Consider the following 13,590-nt stretch of genomic DNA (forward strand, 5'->3'; position numbering starts at 1 on the left):
TAATGTTTGATATCTGTTCTCATTGCACAGTGAAAACGAGATCGTAGGATGCTGAGCATATAAGTTACTTGTAACTGCTGCTCATTAACTTTTAAACCAGTGGTCTTCCCCCATAACAAATTGGAATAGCTGGTGGCAGGTGGGTTTTAACTCTGAAAGTTAAGTACTGTTTCTTTTACAAGCAAGAAGTATATTCATGTCTAAATTCTTTTTTTAAAAAAAGTAAGGAACACAAACTTCTTAATGACTGTGAATTTGAATTTTTAATCCATCCAATTACTAGCTCTTTGAAAAACTTACTAAGTTGCTCTAAGCTGGTTTTCTCACCTGTAAAGTGAACTGTTGTTTTAAGGATGAGCTGAGGAAAGCCTTGTGAGGCATTTAGGATTTGGCTGGCACGTATCTATCACGTCTTAGCTGTATTTATCAGCTGTTCTTTAAGAACTTTAGCTCTTAAATAAAAAGAACAACAATAAACAGAAAGAAAGATACAAAGCAACAGGGGCACAGAGACCATAGATTTAGACATCCTGTTAATGATGATATTCTGATTATGCAGGTGAGCAAACTAAATCTTAGGAGAAATCATTAGTTAAGGCTCATGACTAAAGAGTAGAGCTGAGGTTTGATTCCACAGAGTCTGGTTCCAGAGGTCAAACTCACTACCCTATGGCCTCTTTTCCTAAAACAGTACATATCTCTTTTAGAAGGTTCTCTCTTGTATTGCAGTAAAAAACTACAAAACCATGTTTCAGCTTGGCAAGAAGAATAATAAATGGGGACAATTGATTACCTTTGGTATTTGGTTAGTAGGACTAAAAAAGAGTTAAGTTGTAAAAAATTATTTCCTGATTTAGGTGATAATGAAAATTTTTCTTGTTTTCTAGGAGTTCTAGTTAATTAGCTGGTCTACTAACTAGTCAGCTGCTAATGCATAGTTACAGAAGTAATGTTTTATCAGACTGTATATTTTTCCAGTATATGGCACCTTTAAAGGGTGACTTCTATGAGAATGTCTAGCATGTCTACAATGTAGTTAAAGTCAGGAGGTGGTGTGTGTACATCCTCATATGTGTGGGGTTTTCTTCTCTCAGGAGTTGGGGGCGGGACATTAGCAAAAATATAATGAGCTTTATATCAACAAAGCAGTTTGGGGCGGTGCTCTCTGCTTATAACATAGAAATAATTGTATTTTGTAAGTGACATTTTTGTAAAAATGGCAGAACACCTAAATTAAGTAGCCCACTTACTTCATGTGATACTTAGAATAAGAAATATCTAATGTAATCTCAAAGAAAGGAATAGTTATTTGATGTTATTAGAAATTATCATTGACTTTTTAACTTCTAAATCGGATTGTTTTTAAATTAGAGTAAATGTGTGGGAAATTAGCAATAGTATCATGTTTTATGTCTTAAAGTACTGTTATTTCAGTTTTTAAAGTCATTAATAATACTTCTGAAATTATAATATTTTATTTCACACAATATTTATCAGACCTCTGTTTATTTAGAATGACGGGGAATGAACTATAGTCTCTTCGCCTGTTTTTTTTTTTGATAATATGAATAAATTTTTTAAAGAACTCTGTGCCTGTTGTAGCAAATTCGGTCGCTGCTGAAGTATGCAAAGGAGCCCTTCCTCTCTAATTTCAGTTTGTATACACCGTTAGACTCTTCTGTGTGTGTGTGTGCAAATGCATGTACATGCATATATCACATGCCTATGTAACATAGGCACAGTAACTATACAGACATCATTTAAAAGTTAAAGTTAGAGCATATGCTAATGTTACTCTGAAACATATTTAACTCAATGTGCGTATCTTTCCAAGTGAGTACATATAGAATTACTTAATTCAGTTTTTTGAATATTTTATTGTAAGCCTGTTTTTAGTTTATTCATTTACATGCTGATGGAGATGTAGATTAAGTTCTATTTTTTTCTATTATAAAGAATTCTACTAAACCCTATAAGATAGGTATTATCTGCTCTGTTTTTGAGATGAAAGTAAGACACAAAGAGGTTATGTAACTTGCCCTAAATTGTACAGCAAGTAAGAAGTGAAGCTGGTGTTAGAATCCTAGCGATCTACTCCAAAATCCACAGTCTTAGATACTGTATTATGTTACTGTTTTCCTTCTGCCCATCTTTACTCTGTTTACTGAATTAGAATAAAAATTTAATGTATAAAATATATCTAATATTAAAACTCTCCTGAGGATAATTTAATATGCTGCCTTAAGGATATTGGAAACCTTAGGGTCACAAATTACACAGCTTTAATTTGGAGTTGTATCTACTATAGAAGTAGAAGGTTTAAGCCATTGGCTCTCAAATGTTAATGTGCATACAAATCACTGGGAGTGGGGGATGATCTTGTTAAAATGTAAATTCTGATTCAATAATCTGGGGTAAGGCCTGAGACTCTGCATTTCTAATAAGCTCCCGGTAATGCCAGTACTGCTGATATACTTGTAAGTAGCAAAGGTTTAGGCAACTTATACTGACCTTTGGCAAATCTTGTTAGTTGTTTTATTGAATCAGTTTCTTATACCATTTTGTTTAGGATACCAATTTTCATAAGTTGTACACATTAAAGAAATAATGTGGGAGCTTTCTAGTAGTTTCATTTCTATGTCTGTAGCATTTAACATTGTTAGGAAAAATAAATTGTGGCCTCTGTGGTACTAATGCACAGTACTTAAATAAATAATCAGATTTATTTGTGTAATAAATATAGCTTACACACCTTTGTCACCATTTCCACTATATCATTTTTAATGGAGGGAAACATAACATTTCTTTTCATTTTGAAGGCTGTAGCTGTAGTTGAACTACGAGGTTGTTTTATCACTATTATTTTATTCTTTAGTAATAGTAAAAATATATTTTACACAGTTACAAAAATGAATTCCTCTTCAGTGCTGTGTGTCAGGCACTATATCAAGTGCTTAATTGGCATGATTTCATTTAATCATCATGAACTCCCTCATTTATTCATTTGTTAGCTCTTTGAGCACCTGCTCTATTCTAGGAACCGTGCATACAGTGATGCGGCAAGTTTACAGATTCTGCTGTCCCAAAACTTAGCGCATTGGGGGATGCTATACAGTAATCAAGCAACCATAGAAGTGTGATGGTTGTAAAAGATAAGTTGTTAATTATAATATTTGCTATTGTCTCTACTCTTTCAACCATCAAGAGAATTCTGCTTTTGCCCTCTAGGTTTCTCCCACCTAGCTTCCTCCCCTGCCCCACTCCAGGGAGAATTCTTTCTCTGTCAGCTGGATTCCTGAACTGTTGTGTTGCCAAATTGACCTAATGCATAGGGAGAGAGAAAACTTTAGAAGTAAAGATGAGCAACTTGTAGAAAGAAAAGAAAGAACAGAGGTAGATGGAAATAATTTATAATAAAACTAAATTAAATTTTTAAAAAGAACAGCTGAGGGACACTGTTTACTAATTTAAAGGAGTAAATAATCTCTACTTTAAATGGGAGTCTTTTTAAAACCACTTTTATTTTACTAGGTGACACTTAGTAACTCATTTCAGTAAGTTACTTGAATGCTTCCATTTGCCCAACTTTGTGGTAGGAGGTGTAGAAAATCAGGGGCTACCAAAATAGGGTATAATCATGTCCCTACTCTAAAGACTGTTAGAATTGTTGATGAGAAGATGTTGAAGGATTTAGAAGGTAATGCAAAGCATAGGACATGGGACACACATGTGTGACCCCAGCAGTAGGCACATTCTGGACTAATTAAGTGTGCTTTTAGAGGAATGCTGTTTTTTAAAAAGTATGTGATTGTCTCTTTTCTGCTAATAGTACTAAGTTATCTTTTGACTATTAACTTGATAGAAAATTCTTTCTGGTATTAATCAGATCTATATATTTGGCCTTTATATTACACTACATTGTTGTGATTTCCAAAACGTTTTGATTTCCCTACTACTATTATAATTTTGGGCTGCATAGGACTGTTTTGAAGATTATTGTAAGAGACTTTAATTTCATTTCTGGATATTACAAGTAGCTCTGTGTACCTGTTTTTCTATTAGAGCGAGAATCTGAAAATTTTTTTAAAATTTTATCTTGGAAATTAGTTTATTCATTATGTTTAATTTTAGGAAATGGTGCTCTTGCAGAACATTCTGAAAATGTGCATATTTCAGGAGTGTCAACTGGTAAGTCATTTTTTGTAATGTTTAAATTTCATGCATGACTTCTATGGTAAATATTGACAGCCACCTGGTATCTTATGAAGTGATATTTGGCTATAAAAATTATTACTGCTTTTTGCAGCATGTAATAAGGAATGAAGTAACTGGAACATGGAGAAATTCTCATAAGATAAAATTGATACTTGCATGCCCATGGATTGATTATATTTTTCCAAACGGACTGCATAATTATTTTTCCATACAAACACTGAACCAAGAGAAAAGTTAGCTCAAGTTGAATTAGTGTTTTCTTTACATACAAAGTTATATGAAATGAAATTTATTAAAATGTAATTTTGAACGCTATTCCTAGCATTAGAGCCTTAGAAATTAAGCATTTTGCTTGATTTTTTAGATTAAAAATACTACTATGCATAAAACTGTAGTACTTGAGTGCACAATTTATGTTATTAAAAAGCAACCCAACAACATATTTGTGTGCATGAAATTCAGAAACTTGTTGAGGTAAATGCATTTTTTCCACTCATCTAAGCTTTTATAACTTAATAATTACTTAAGGGCCCGTAACTATTAAAATGTTCATTCTTAAATATGTAAAATAAAAAACAAGGAACTACTATATAGCACGGGGAAATATATTCAGTATCTTGTAATAAACTGTAATGGAAAAGAATCTGAAAAAGAATATACATACGTGTATACACACACACACACACACACACACACACACATAATTGAATCACTTTGCTGTATACCTGAAACTAACACAACATTTTAAATCAACTACACGTCAATAAAAAAAAAATTTTTTTTTCATTCTTGGGTGACTTCCAAACTTTGATACCATTTTCACGTTATCAACTACAATTACTAGGAGAGCAGAATCTTTGATTTTTTGCATATATGGAAATTGTGTTTCTTACTATTATTTTATTATTTCCCTATATTCTTGATAAGTTTTGTGTGATTAAAAAAATTGCACTTGGTATGTTTGTCAATTTATTGATTGATTTCTTCATGTCTTCTTGGAATTTTTTGGTTATTTTTTTCTCATGAAGGAAAACTGAATGTTTTTCTGTTTTGTTTTATGTCTCATTTTATATGCAGAAAGTGAATAGACTTAACAAGTACTCTAAGAGTTAGTCTGTGCTAGGCCAAACAGATTGACAAGCCTGGTTTCCTGAAAATGAAAAGCAGGCACTTTTGCAGCCTGCGTTAATTCTTTTACAGTGTGTTTCCCCATTTTCATATGCTTTCAAATGGCATACAGTTGTGTACATCAAGTTAAAAAAGGTTTGTTTAGAGTTGATCTTAATTTTCTCCCTTTTTCTACTTTGGATAGCTAATGCAAATTATGATTACTTTTCCAAGTTGTAATTATGAAGTAAGAAATTGTGTAGAAACATTTAATTTACACAGCCGAATAGCTACTGTCTAATTCAGTGATTTTCAGATTTTTGTTCTCAGGACCCCTTTTAAGCTTTTAACAATATCAGGGACTGCTCAGGCTGCCATAACAAAATACCAAAGTCTGAGTGGCTTAAATAATAGATATTTATTTCCTCACAGTTCTAGAGGCTAGAAGTCCAAGGTCAAGGCGCTGGTGGGGTTGGTTTCTGGTCTGAAGACCTTTCTTCCTGACTCGCAGATGGTGCCTTCTCGCTGTGTCCTCACATGACCTTTCCTCTATGTGCACTCAGAGAGAGGTCTCTGGTGTCTCTTCCTCTTCTTATAAGGACCCCAGTCCTACAGGAGTAGGGCCCCATCCTTATGAGTTACCTCCTTAAAGTCCCTAGCTTCCAAATACAGTCACATTGAGGGTTAGGCCTTCCAACAAATGAGTGTGGGGAGGACACAATTCAACCCCTAACAAGGACTTCAAAGAGTTTTTGTTTATGTAGGTTATAGTTACTGATATTTACTGTATTAGAAATTAAAACTGAGAAGTTGTTTAAAAACTTCTTAATTCATTTGCTAATGAAAGTAATGTCTATTGCATGCTTACATCAATAACATAATTTTATTAAAAATGTATTTTCCAAAACAAAAACATCAATAAGAAGAATGGTATTGTTTTATAATTTTGCAAACTTTTTAAAGATTGGCTTAAAAGGAGATACCTGAATTCTCACATCTGTTTCTACACTCAGCCTTTTGTAACATATTGCTTTGTTTGACAATATGAAGACAATCCAGCCTCACATGGTTGTGTAATTTGAAAAGAGAGGAGTATTTCCATAGCCTTTTTCAGATAATTGTGAATACTCTTCTTTGATACTATACCAAAGCTCAACAACTGGTGGTTTCTTAAAGGTTAGTTGCAAGTGGGATCTGAAACCATATCAGTGAACATTTTGTTCTCTGTTTTACAAAAATCCAGTGGCCTTTCTTGCCCTTTAAATGGGTTTTTTTTTTCACCATGCATCATTTCATAATATGAATTAGATATTTGAAAATATTCTGAATTATTTGCTGAATTATGTGGATTTACAGGTTTATTGCTGAATTATTTACAGGTTTATTGCTGAATTATTTGCTGAATTATGTACATTTACAGGTTTATTTTCTCATAGTTCTGGAGGCTAGGAGTCCAAGATCCAGGTATTAGCAGGGTTGGTTTCTTCTGAGGCCCCTTTCTTTGGCTTGTAGATGGCAGTCTTCTACCTGTTATCTTCACATGGTCTTCCCTCTGTGTGTATCTGCGTCCTGATCTCTCCGTATTAGGACACCAGGCATATTGGATTAGGGCCCACCCATATGACCTCACTGTAATTTAGTTACCTCTTTAAAGATCCTGTCTCCAAATCCAGTCACATTCTGAGGTACTGGCAGTTAGGACTTTAACATATTTGGGGTTGACACAGTTCAGCCGGTAACAAAATGAGTGTTTTAATTAAATGTATTTATGTATCAATAAATTACTTAATTTCCGAGCTCAGTTAAACCTTATTTATGCCTTGTTGTTTTTCTGAAGGTTGGTCTTATAAAATCTTTCTTCTATGGAAAGAGAAGAATAACATGAAATCTATTCCAGTCGTACCATTAAAAATATAAATGAATGCTCTCTCAAAAGGTGCTTTTGGATATATAGATTCATTGCAATTTTTCTTTATTTAGTCAATATGGAACTGTAGAAGGTGTAATGCTTGATATAGTATAAGCCTTCTGAATTCCTTGCATCCCCAGTTGCAATGAGAGCCCTTTCAGTGCTGGTATAAATGGAAAATTAGCTTTCGGAAGAATCTCTAAATGCAGGACTTGCTTTCTCTTGAGACCAGCAAGCAGCAGAAGTGGTGAGGTGGCTCAGTGCTCTTGCTGCCTGCTTGCTCCTCACCTGCTCTTTTCGCCTCTGCTACTTTATTTGACAGTGCTCAGTGCCTTAGCTCATTCATTCTTTGCATTCTGGAAATTTTAATGACATTTTAGAAAGAATTTTAACTTACGTGCAGTAGTGTTTTCAGGTAATTTGTGGTCCAAATCAGGACACTTTGAAAGCAAAAGGGTATACTGTTTTTAATAATGCTGATACCACAGGCAAAACCAGAACTGTCCTGGACAGTTTGGGAGGTAGAGCCACCCTATCTGTAGCGAATTAAATTCATTCAGCATGTATTAAACACCTGATGTGTACCTTGTGCCAAGAAGGGTGGGAGTTAGCAGTAAGTAAAATAGTACTGCCACAGCAACTTACCATTTAATGGAGAAAGTAGACGTGTGAAAAACGCCCCTGTAATGTGGCCTTAATGTAGTAAATCCTATGGTAAATAATGACCACGTTAAGTTAGATCATGAATTTATTTAAAAGACCTCGTTACAATGTCTGGTGTGTAGTAAATGACTTAGTATTTTTCTTACTTTATTTAATTGTGAGTAGTACTAAGTACTTAGTTTTGTTTATTCATATAATTTTTATGGGAATTAACAATTTTTGCTTGATAATATAGTTTGGGTTCTTATGCTTAGGGTAATTTGTTTCTACTTCTAACGTTCTAGTCATTTTCATCTTCCTCCTCCTCAAATCTTTGCTTAGAGATATGTTTTTGTCCTTTTGCTGGTCCTTATGCTATAGGAATTGTCATAAGACAATGTAAATTATCAAAAAGTATACATCTAGTGGTTGTATAATGGAAAAGAATGATTGGATAAAGTATTCTTTTTTATATATTTTTTTCTTTAGAACTTTTCATGGTTTGGAATTTTAAATCTGCTTTCATTTATAAAATAGAGAAAGGAGAAAAGACAAATGGTATTTTTGTAAATCTAATAATATGTGAAAATCATTATGAAATTATATCATAGAAACTGCAAGTAATATAATTGTATATATGAGACAATAGAAAGGCTATTTTAATGTTCTTTTAAAAAATGTCTAAATTAAATGCCTCATGTTCTTTGTTAAATGTCTAAATTTGTAAAATAGCTAATGTATTGCTCATCTACTACATAGAATGAAACATTTTTTTAGATCAGATTGATTTATACACATTGAACAAATATATTTGATTTTTAATATGTATCCACTTTAATTTTACTTGAATTACTTGAATTTTACTCTATAATCTATATTTATTTGAGTCAGAATAATTCTAGATGTAATAACCTATAATGGAAAAGAATCTGAAAAAGAATAGATATATACATATATACACATGTATAACTGAATCGCTTTGCTGGATACCTGAAACTAACACAACATTGTAAATCAACTATACTTCAATTTTTTTAAAAAAGTGTAATTCTAGATATAATTTGATTATGTCCTCATTACTCTTGATTACTTCCAAGTCAGTTTTTTACTTGTTTTCACAAATTCTGTTTATGCATTATACAAGTTTCATTAAACGTTTAGAAAAATTGGAAAAAGAGCAAAAAGATTACGAAAATCACCCATTAACCCTGCATTCTTGGTCTAATTAATAATATTATAATTTACTTCATTTGTACTTTTTCTGTACATACCTTAAAGATAATTGTATATGCATTTGGATTGTAACTAATTTTATCTCCTGCCTTTTCTATTTAACATTTTATAGAATATATTTTTTTTATAGTTATTTTAATGCCTGTATAAAATTTCCATCCTGTGGCTATATTGTAATGTTCTTAAACATATCAATGGATTCTTTTCCAATGGGTTCTCCCTAGTCTGGATCATATTGCAAGGAACATATTAATATATATTTAGCCCTTTTTTAATTTCTGAGATTATTTCTTTAGCATAGATTTCTAGAATTGGAATTACTGTATCAAAGGTCATAAATAATTTAGTGACTCTAGAAACCTTTTGTCAGATTGCCTTCAAAAAGGATTGTACTAATCTACACAGCTATCTGCAAGGTATGAGAGCACTTACACTGCATATAATCATGTTTTTCTGGTTTAACTTTTTTCTTACTATGTTTCTATTAAAGTCCCAACCTTTTATTTTCCCCAAACTGTTCAGAAATGTAACTGTTTACTTCTCTTTTTGATTCATGGCCTGGAGTTGTGACATTGCAAAGAATAAAAGAATAGGATTGGCTTTCTTTTATGGTTAGGCAAAAACTACCCTGAAATTTAAAAAAGATTTTCTGGTTGCTAGTAGGAACAGATGTTGGGGCATGTGCTTTCTTGACTAGAAAGTTTTTATGTATGAAGTTTAACATGTTATTCCCAATTCACCAGTGATACAGCTGCTAAATGTTCGTACCTCATAACATCTGTAGCTAAAAGCTCTACCTGAGCTTAGCCTTATCTTGAGTCTACTTTACATTTGACTTCAAATCTTGTCAGGCAAGGCTGAAACTTCTGAGTGTGGAGAAAGAGAGTTATCTGCTTGGGAAGTTTCTTTCTTAATCCTTGTTCATATTAACTGAATTAGCAGAGTATAGAAAATAGTAGTTAGGCATTGTTCTTCCTATGTTCTGTCAGAATTTTTATTTCATCAAAATCATCACCCTTCCTTGCTTTTGTATTTTTTCATTTTATAGTTCCTATTCTAGTACTCAAAGGCCTAGCACACTGCTGGTCCTATAAGCCTTTTTAAACTAATAATTTAGTTGTGGCCTTTTAAAGTAGGAGATATTATTTTCTAAATTGCAATAGTTTGCTTACAGATTGTTTAGCAACATTTTGCGGAAGTGTGGAGCACTGTAGTAAAATGGCTTTTGTTTTAACCACAGTTAAATAATAATACGGTATTTTGAAGTTTCTGTGGAAGAACATCTACTCTGGTAATACTTTTATTATCCTAGAATTTTCAGATCTTCCAAACAAAAAGTCTGAAAGGAAATGAAGCTTAAACTATAATTATTTGATAGCAGTTTCCAGCTTTTTTTTAAATATAGAAAAATTGCATGAATAAAGCAGCAGGTGCAAGTCGCCCTTTGTACCTTTCCTGTTATTTTAATGTTATTTTCAATTATTCAGTTAAATACCTGGACCTCTTGCTAAACTTACGAAAAAGAATTTCACCAATTCTTTTGACCAATACAGTGTCTTTTATCCATGTTTCAAACGGAGAGAAGAAAAAGAAAGCTTATATATTTTAGGGTTTTTAGGATTTTAGAATATAAAAATAGAACTTAGTGTGAACCAAGAAACTGTCCTTCAAATGAAGAAAGTGAGTGGAGAATACAAGACAGAGTACAGTTTTTTTTAAAAACCAACAACACATTAGTTTAGGAAACTATTAATTTTTAAAGGCATTGCCTGCCTTCAGAGTTTATTTTTGAGACACTTCAGCTTTTGGAGTAGAGCATTGCCTATAAGTTTCAGAAAAGAAAGTAATGGTAGTATTATATAGTACTATAGTATATAGTATTATAATGTTTATATATTATAAATGTTTATTATATTATATATTATATATACTTTTACATGTAATATATGCTATATAATTAAATATTGTTTATAACATTTTATTATACAATAATATATTTTATGTGAAGCATTTACATAGTCATAACATTTCATATGTTGTCACATATTTACTGAACAATTACATATTTATAGCAAGATTGTTATATCTTAGAATTGTATATTACTATAATAAACAATAAATAAACTCAACAGCAGAACATTAAATGTACCAGTACCATAGACAGAACAGGTTGTAATGTGACAGAAGTGTGCGCTGCTTAGATGGTAGAAGTGAAGTTTATCTGCTCAAGTGAGTGGGCCAGATCCATTGAAGGTAAAAAACAAGTTGCATTCAAACATTTGACATTTTCTTTTCCATTATTTAACTTTGAGAATAAACCTTTTTTTACTTTGAGAATAATTCTTCAGTGTGAGATCATGTTACTTTTTTGTACTTTTGCTAAGGCATGGATTAAAGATACTATGCATCTATTGTGCAAAAGCCAGTCACTTAGCAGGTAAGCAAACTGGATTTTGGTTTTCAAGTTGACTAACAGACCAATACAAGTTAGGGGGTGATTTGATCTTAAGCTGCAGTGATAGAAATACAGTATCCAGAACAAAGTCCATCATAGTTCTTTACTCCTCCCTAACAGAGTCTGATATTAGGTTTGTTTCTGGGTATCACTCTTGACAGAAGACACCAAGATTGGAACACTCTCAGAAGAAGATGTGAGTATACTAAAAACTATATCAAGGCTGATAGAAATGACTTAGAAAATTGTGAACTCCAAGGCCAATTTATCTTTGCTCATGTGCTGATTCTGCCTTACCTCTTCTATGTTTCCAGCAAGAATCACAGTAAACTTCAGAAATTAATAGTTTTTCCCATTCAGGAAATAGAAGTCGTAGTTTGCTTAGCATTTCATTCACCTGGAGTGCTTAAATTTAGAAAATGGAGGTAACATATCAATCGTTTTTATGCTCTTCCAGGAAAAAAGTTGCCCTTTTATGTCCTTTTAAAAAAAGATATAAAAGGTTGAATCTTCTGGATTCATTTTATCTTACGCTTTGCTAGCAAAATTGAAAATTATTCTTGCCCTTAGAAGTTTTAGGATAAAGCTAGTTAGCTAGTTCCATTAAGAGTACTCTTCTGATCTTATTCATATTGTGCTGTGACACTATTAGAACTAAAAAAACTGTGTTTTCTATTTTTCCTTCTATCTTTTTCCATATTTTGTACCTATCTTGACTTTTTAAAATATATATTATTTTACTGCCATGTAGCCTCTGATTATTATTTGTTTGTTCTGGACATTAGTGAGCTTTAAGAAACAAGGAATTACCTGCCTTGAATAGAGTTGATGACCAAGTGAATATTTTGGTCCTTAAAAAAAATCACTAAAAATAATAGGAATAAAAATATCGCTGTGTTCATTCTTAAGTATCTGTACTAATACAGAGGAATGAATATCTATTTAATATTCATTCTGGATATAGGATTTCCTGGATATAGGATATCCTGCTTGCCATAGAAATGTATGATTTCTGGAAATAAGTCTGAAAGTAATGAAAGAGTCTTCGGAGTGTGCATTATAAATTAATATAAAGTTTTCTGCTTGCACTGATTCTTAACTTTTTGTTTATTTATTTATTTATTTTTAACATCTTTATTGGAGTATAATTGCTTTACAGTGGTGTGTTAGTTTCTGCTGTATAACAAAGTGAATCAGCTATACATATACATACATCCCCATATCTCCTCCCTCTTGCGTCTCCCTCCCACCCTCCCTATCCCACCTCTCTAGGTGGACACAAAGCACCAAGCTGATCTCCCTGTGCTATGCGGCTGCTTCCTACTAGCTATCTATTTTACATTTGGTAGTGTATATATGTCCATGACACTCTCTCACTTCGTCCCAGCTTACCCTTCCCTCTCCCCACGTCCTCAAGTCCATTCTCTGTGTCTGCATCTTTATTCCTGTCCTGCCCCTAGGTTCTTCAGAACCTTTTTTTTTTTTTTTTTAGATTCCATATGTATGTGTTAGCATATGGTATTTGTTTTTCTCTTTCTGACTTACTTCACTATGTATGACAGATTCCATCCACCTCACTACAAATAACTCAATTTCGTTTCTTTTTAGGGCTGAGTAATATTCCATTGTATATATGTGCCACATCTTCTTTATCCATTCATCTGTCAATGGACACTTACGTTGCTTCCATGTCCTGGCTATTGTAAATAGAGCTGCAATGAACATTGTGGTACATGACTCTTTTTGAATTACGGTTTTCTTAAGGTATATGCCCAGTAGTGGGATTGCTGGGTCATATGGTAGTTCTATTTTTAGTTTTTTGAAGAACCTCCATACTCTTCTCCATAGTGGCTATATCAATTTACATTCCCACCAACAGTGCAAGAGTGTTCCCTTTCCTCCACACCCTCTCGAGCATTTATTGTTTGTAGATTTTTTGATGATGGCCATTCTGACTGGTGTGAGGTAATACCTCATTGTAGTTTTGATTTGCATTCTCTAATGATTAGTGATGTTGAGCATTCTTTCA

At 32.7% G+C, this 13,590-nt stretch overlaps 1 protein-coding gene across 4 annotated transcripts in view; it reads left to right on the forward strand.

The window, feature by feature from the left end:
* The window catches only part of LRP12 (LDL receptor related protein 12), an 82,021-nt gene that overhangs the window by 34,027 nt on the left and 34,404 nt on the right, over nt 1–13,590 (forward strand). For 2 of the 4 annotated variants that reach the window (XM_059901989.1, XM_059901990.1), the window contains exon 2: nt 4,132–4,188. The exons of 1 other annotated variant lie outside the window; for it this stretch is intronic. In XM_059901989.1, the coding sequence (XP_059757972.1) occupies nt 4,132–4,188 (57 nt within the window). Of the gene's footprint in view, nt 1–4,131; nt 4,189–11,681; nt 11,758–13,590 lie in introns of all 4 variants that reach the window. One more of the 4 variants, XM_059901991.1, reaches the window with a different exon arrangement.

This window comes from Balaenoptera ricei, chromosome 17 (genome assembly GCF_028023285.1).
Source record: "Balaenoptera ricei isolate mBalRic1 chromosome 17, mBalRic1.hap2, whole genome shotgun sequence".
Classification (NCBI taxonomy): domain Eukaryota; kingdom Metazoa; phylum Chordata; class Mammalia; order Artiodactyla; family Balaenopteridae; genus Balaenoptera; species Balaenoptera ricei.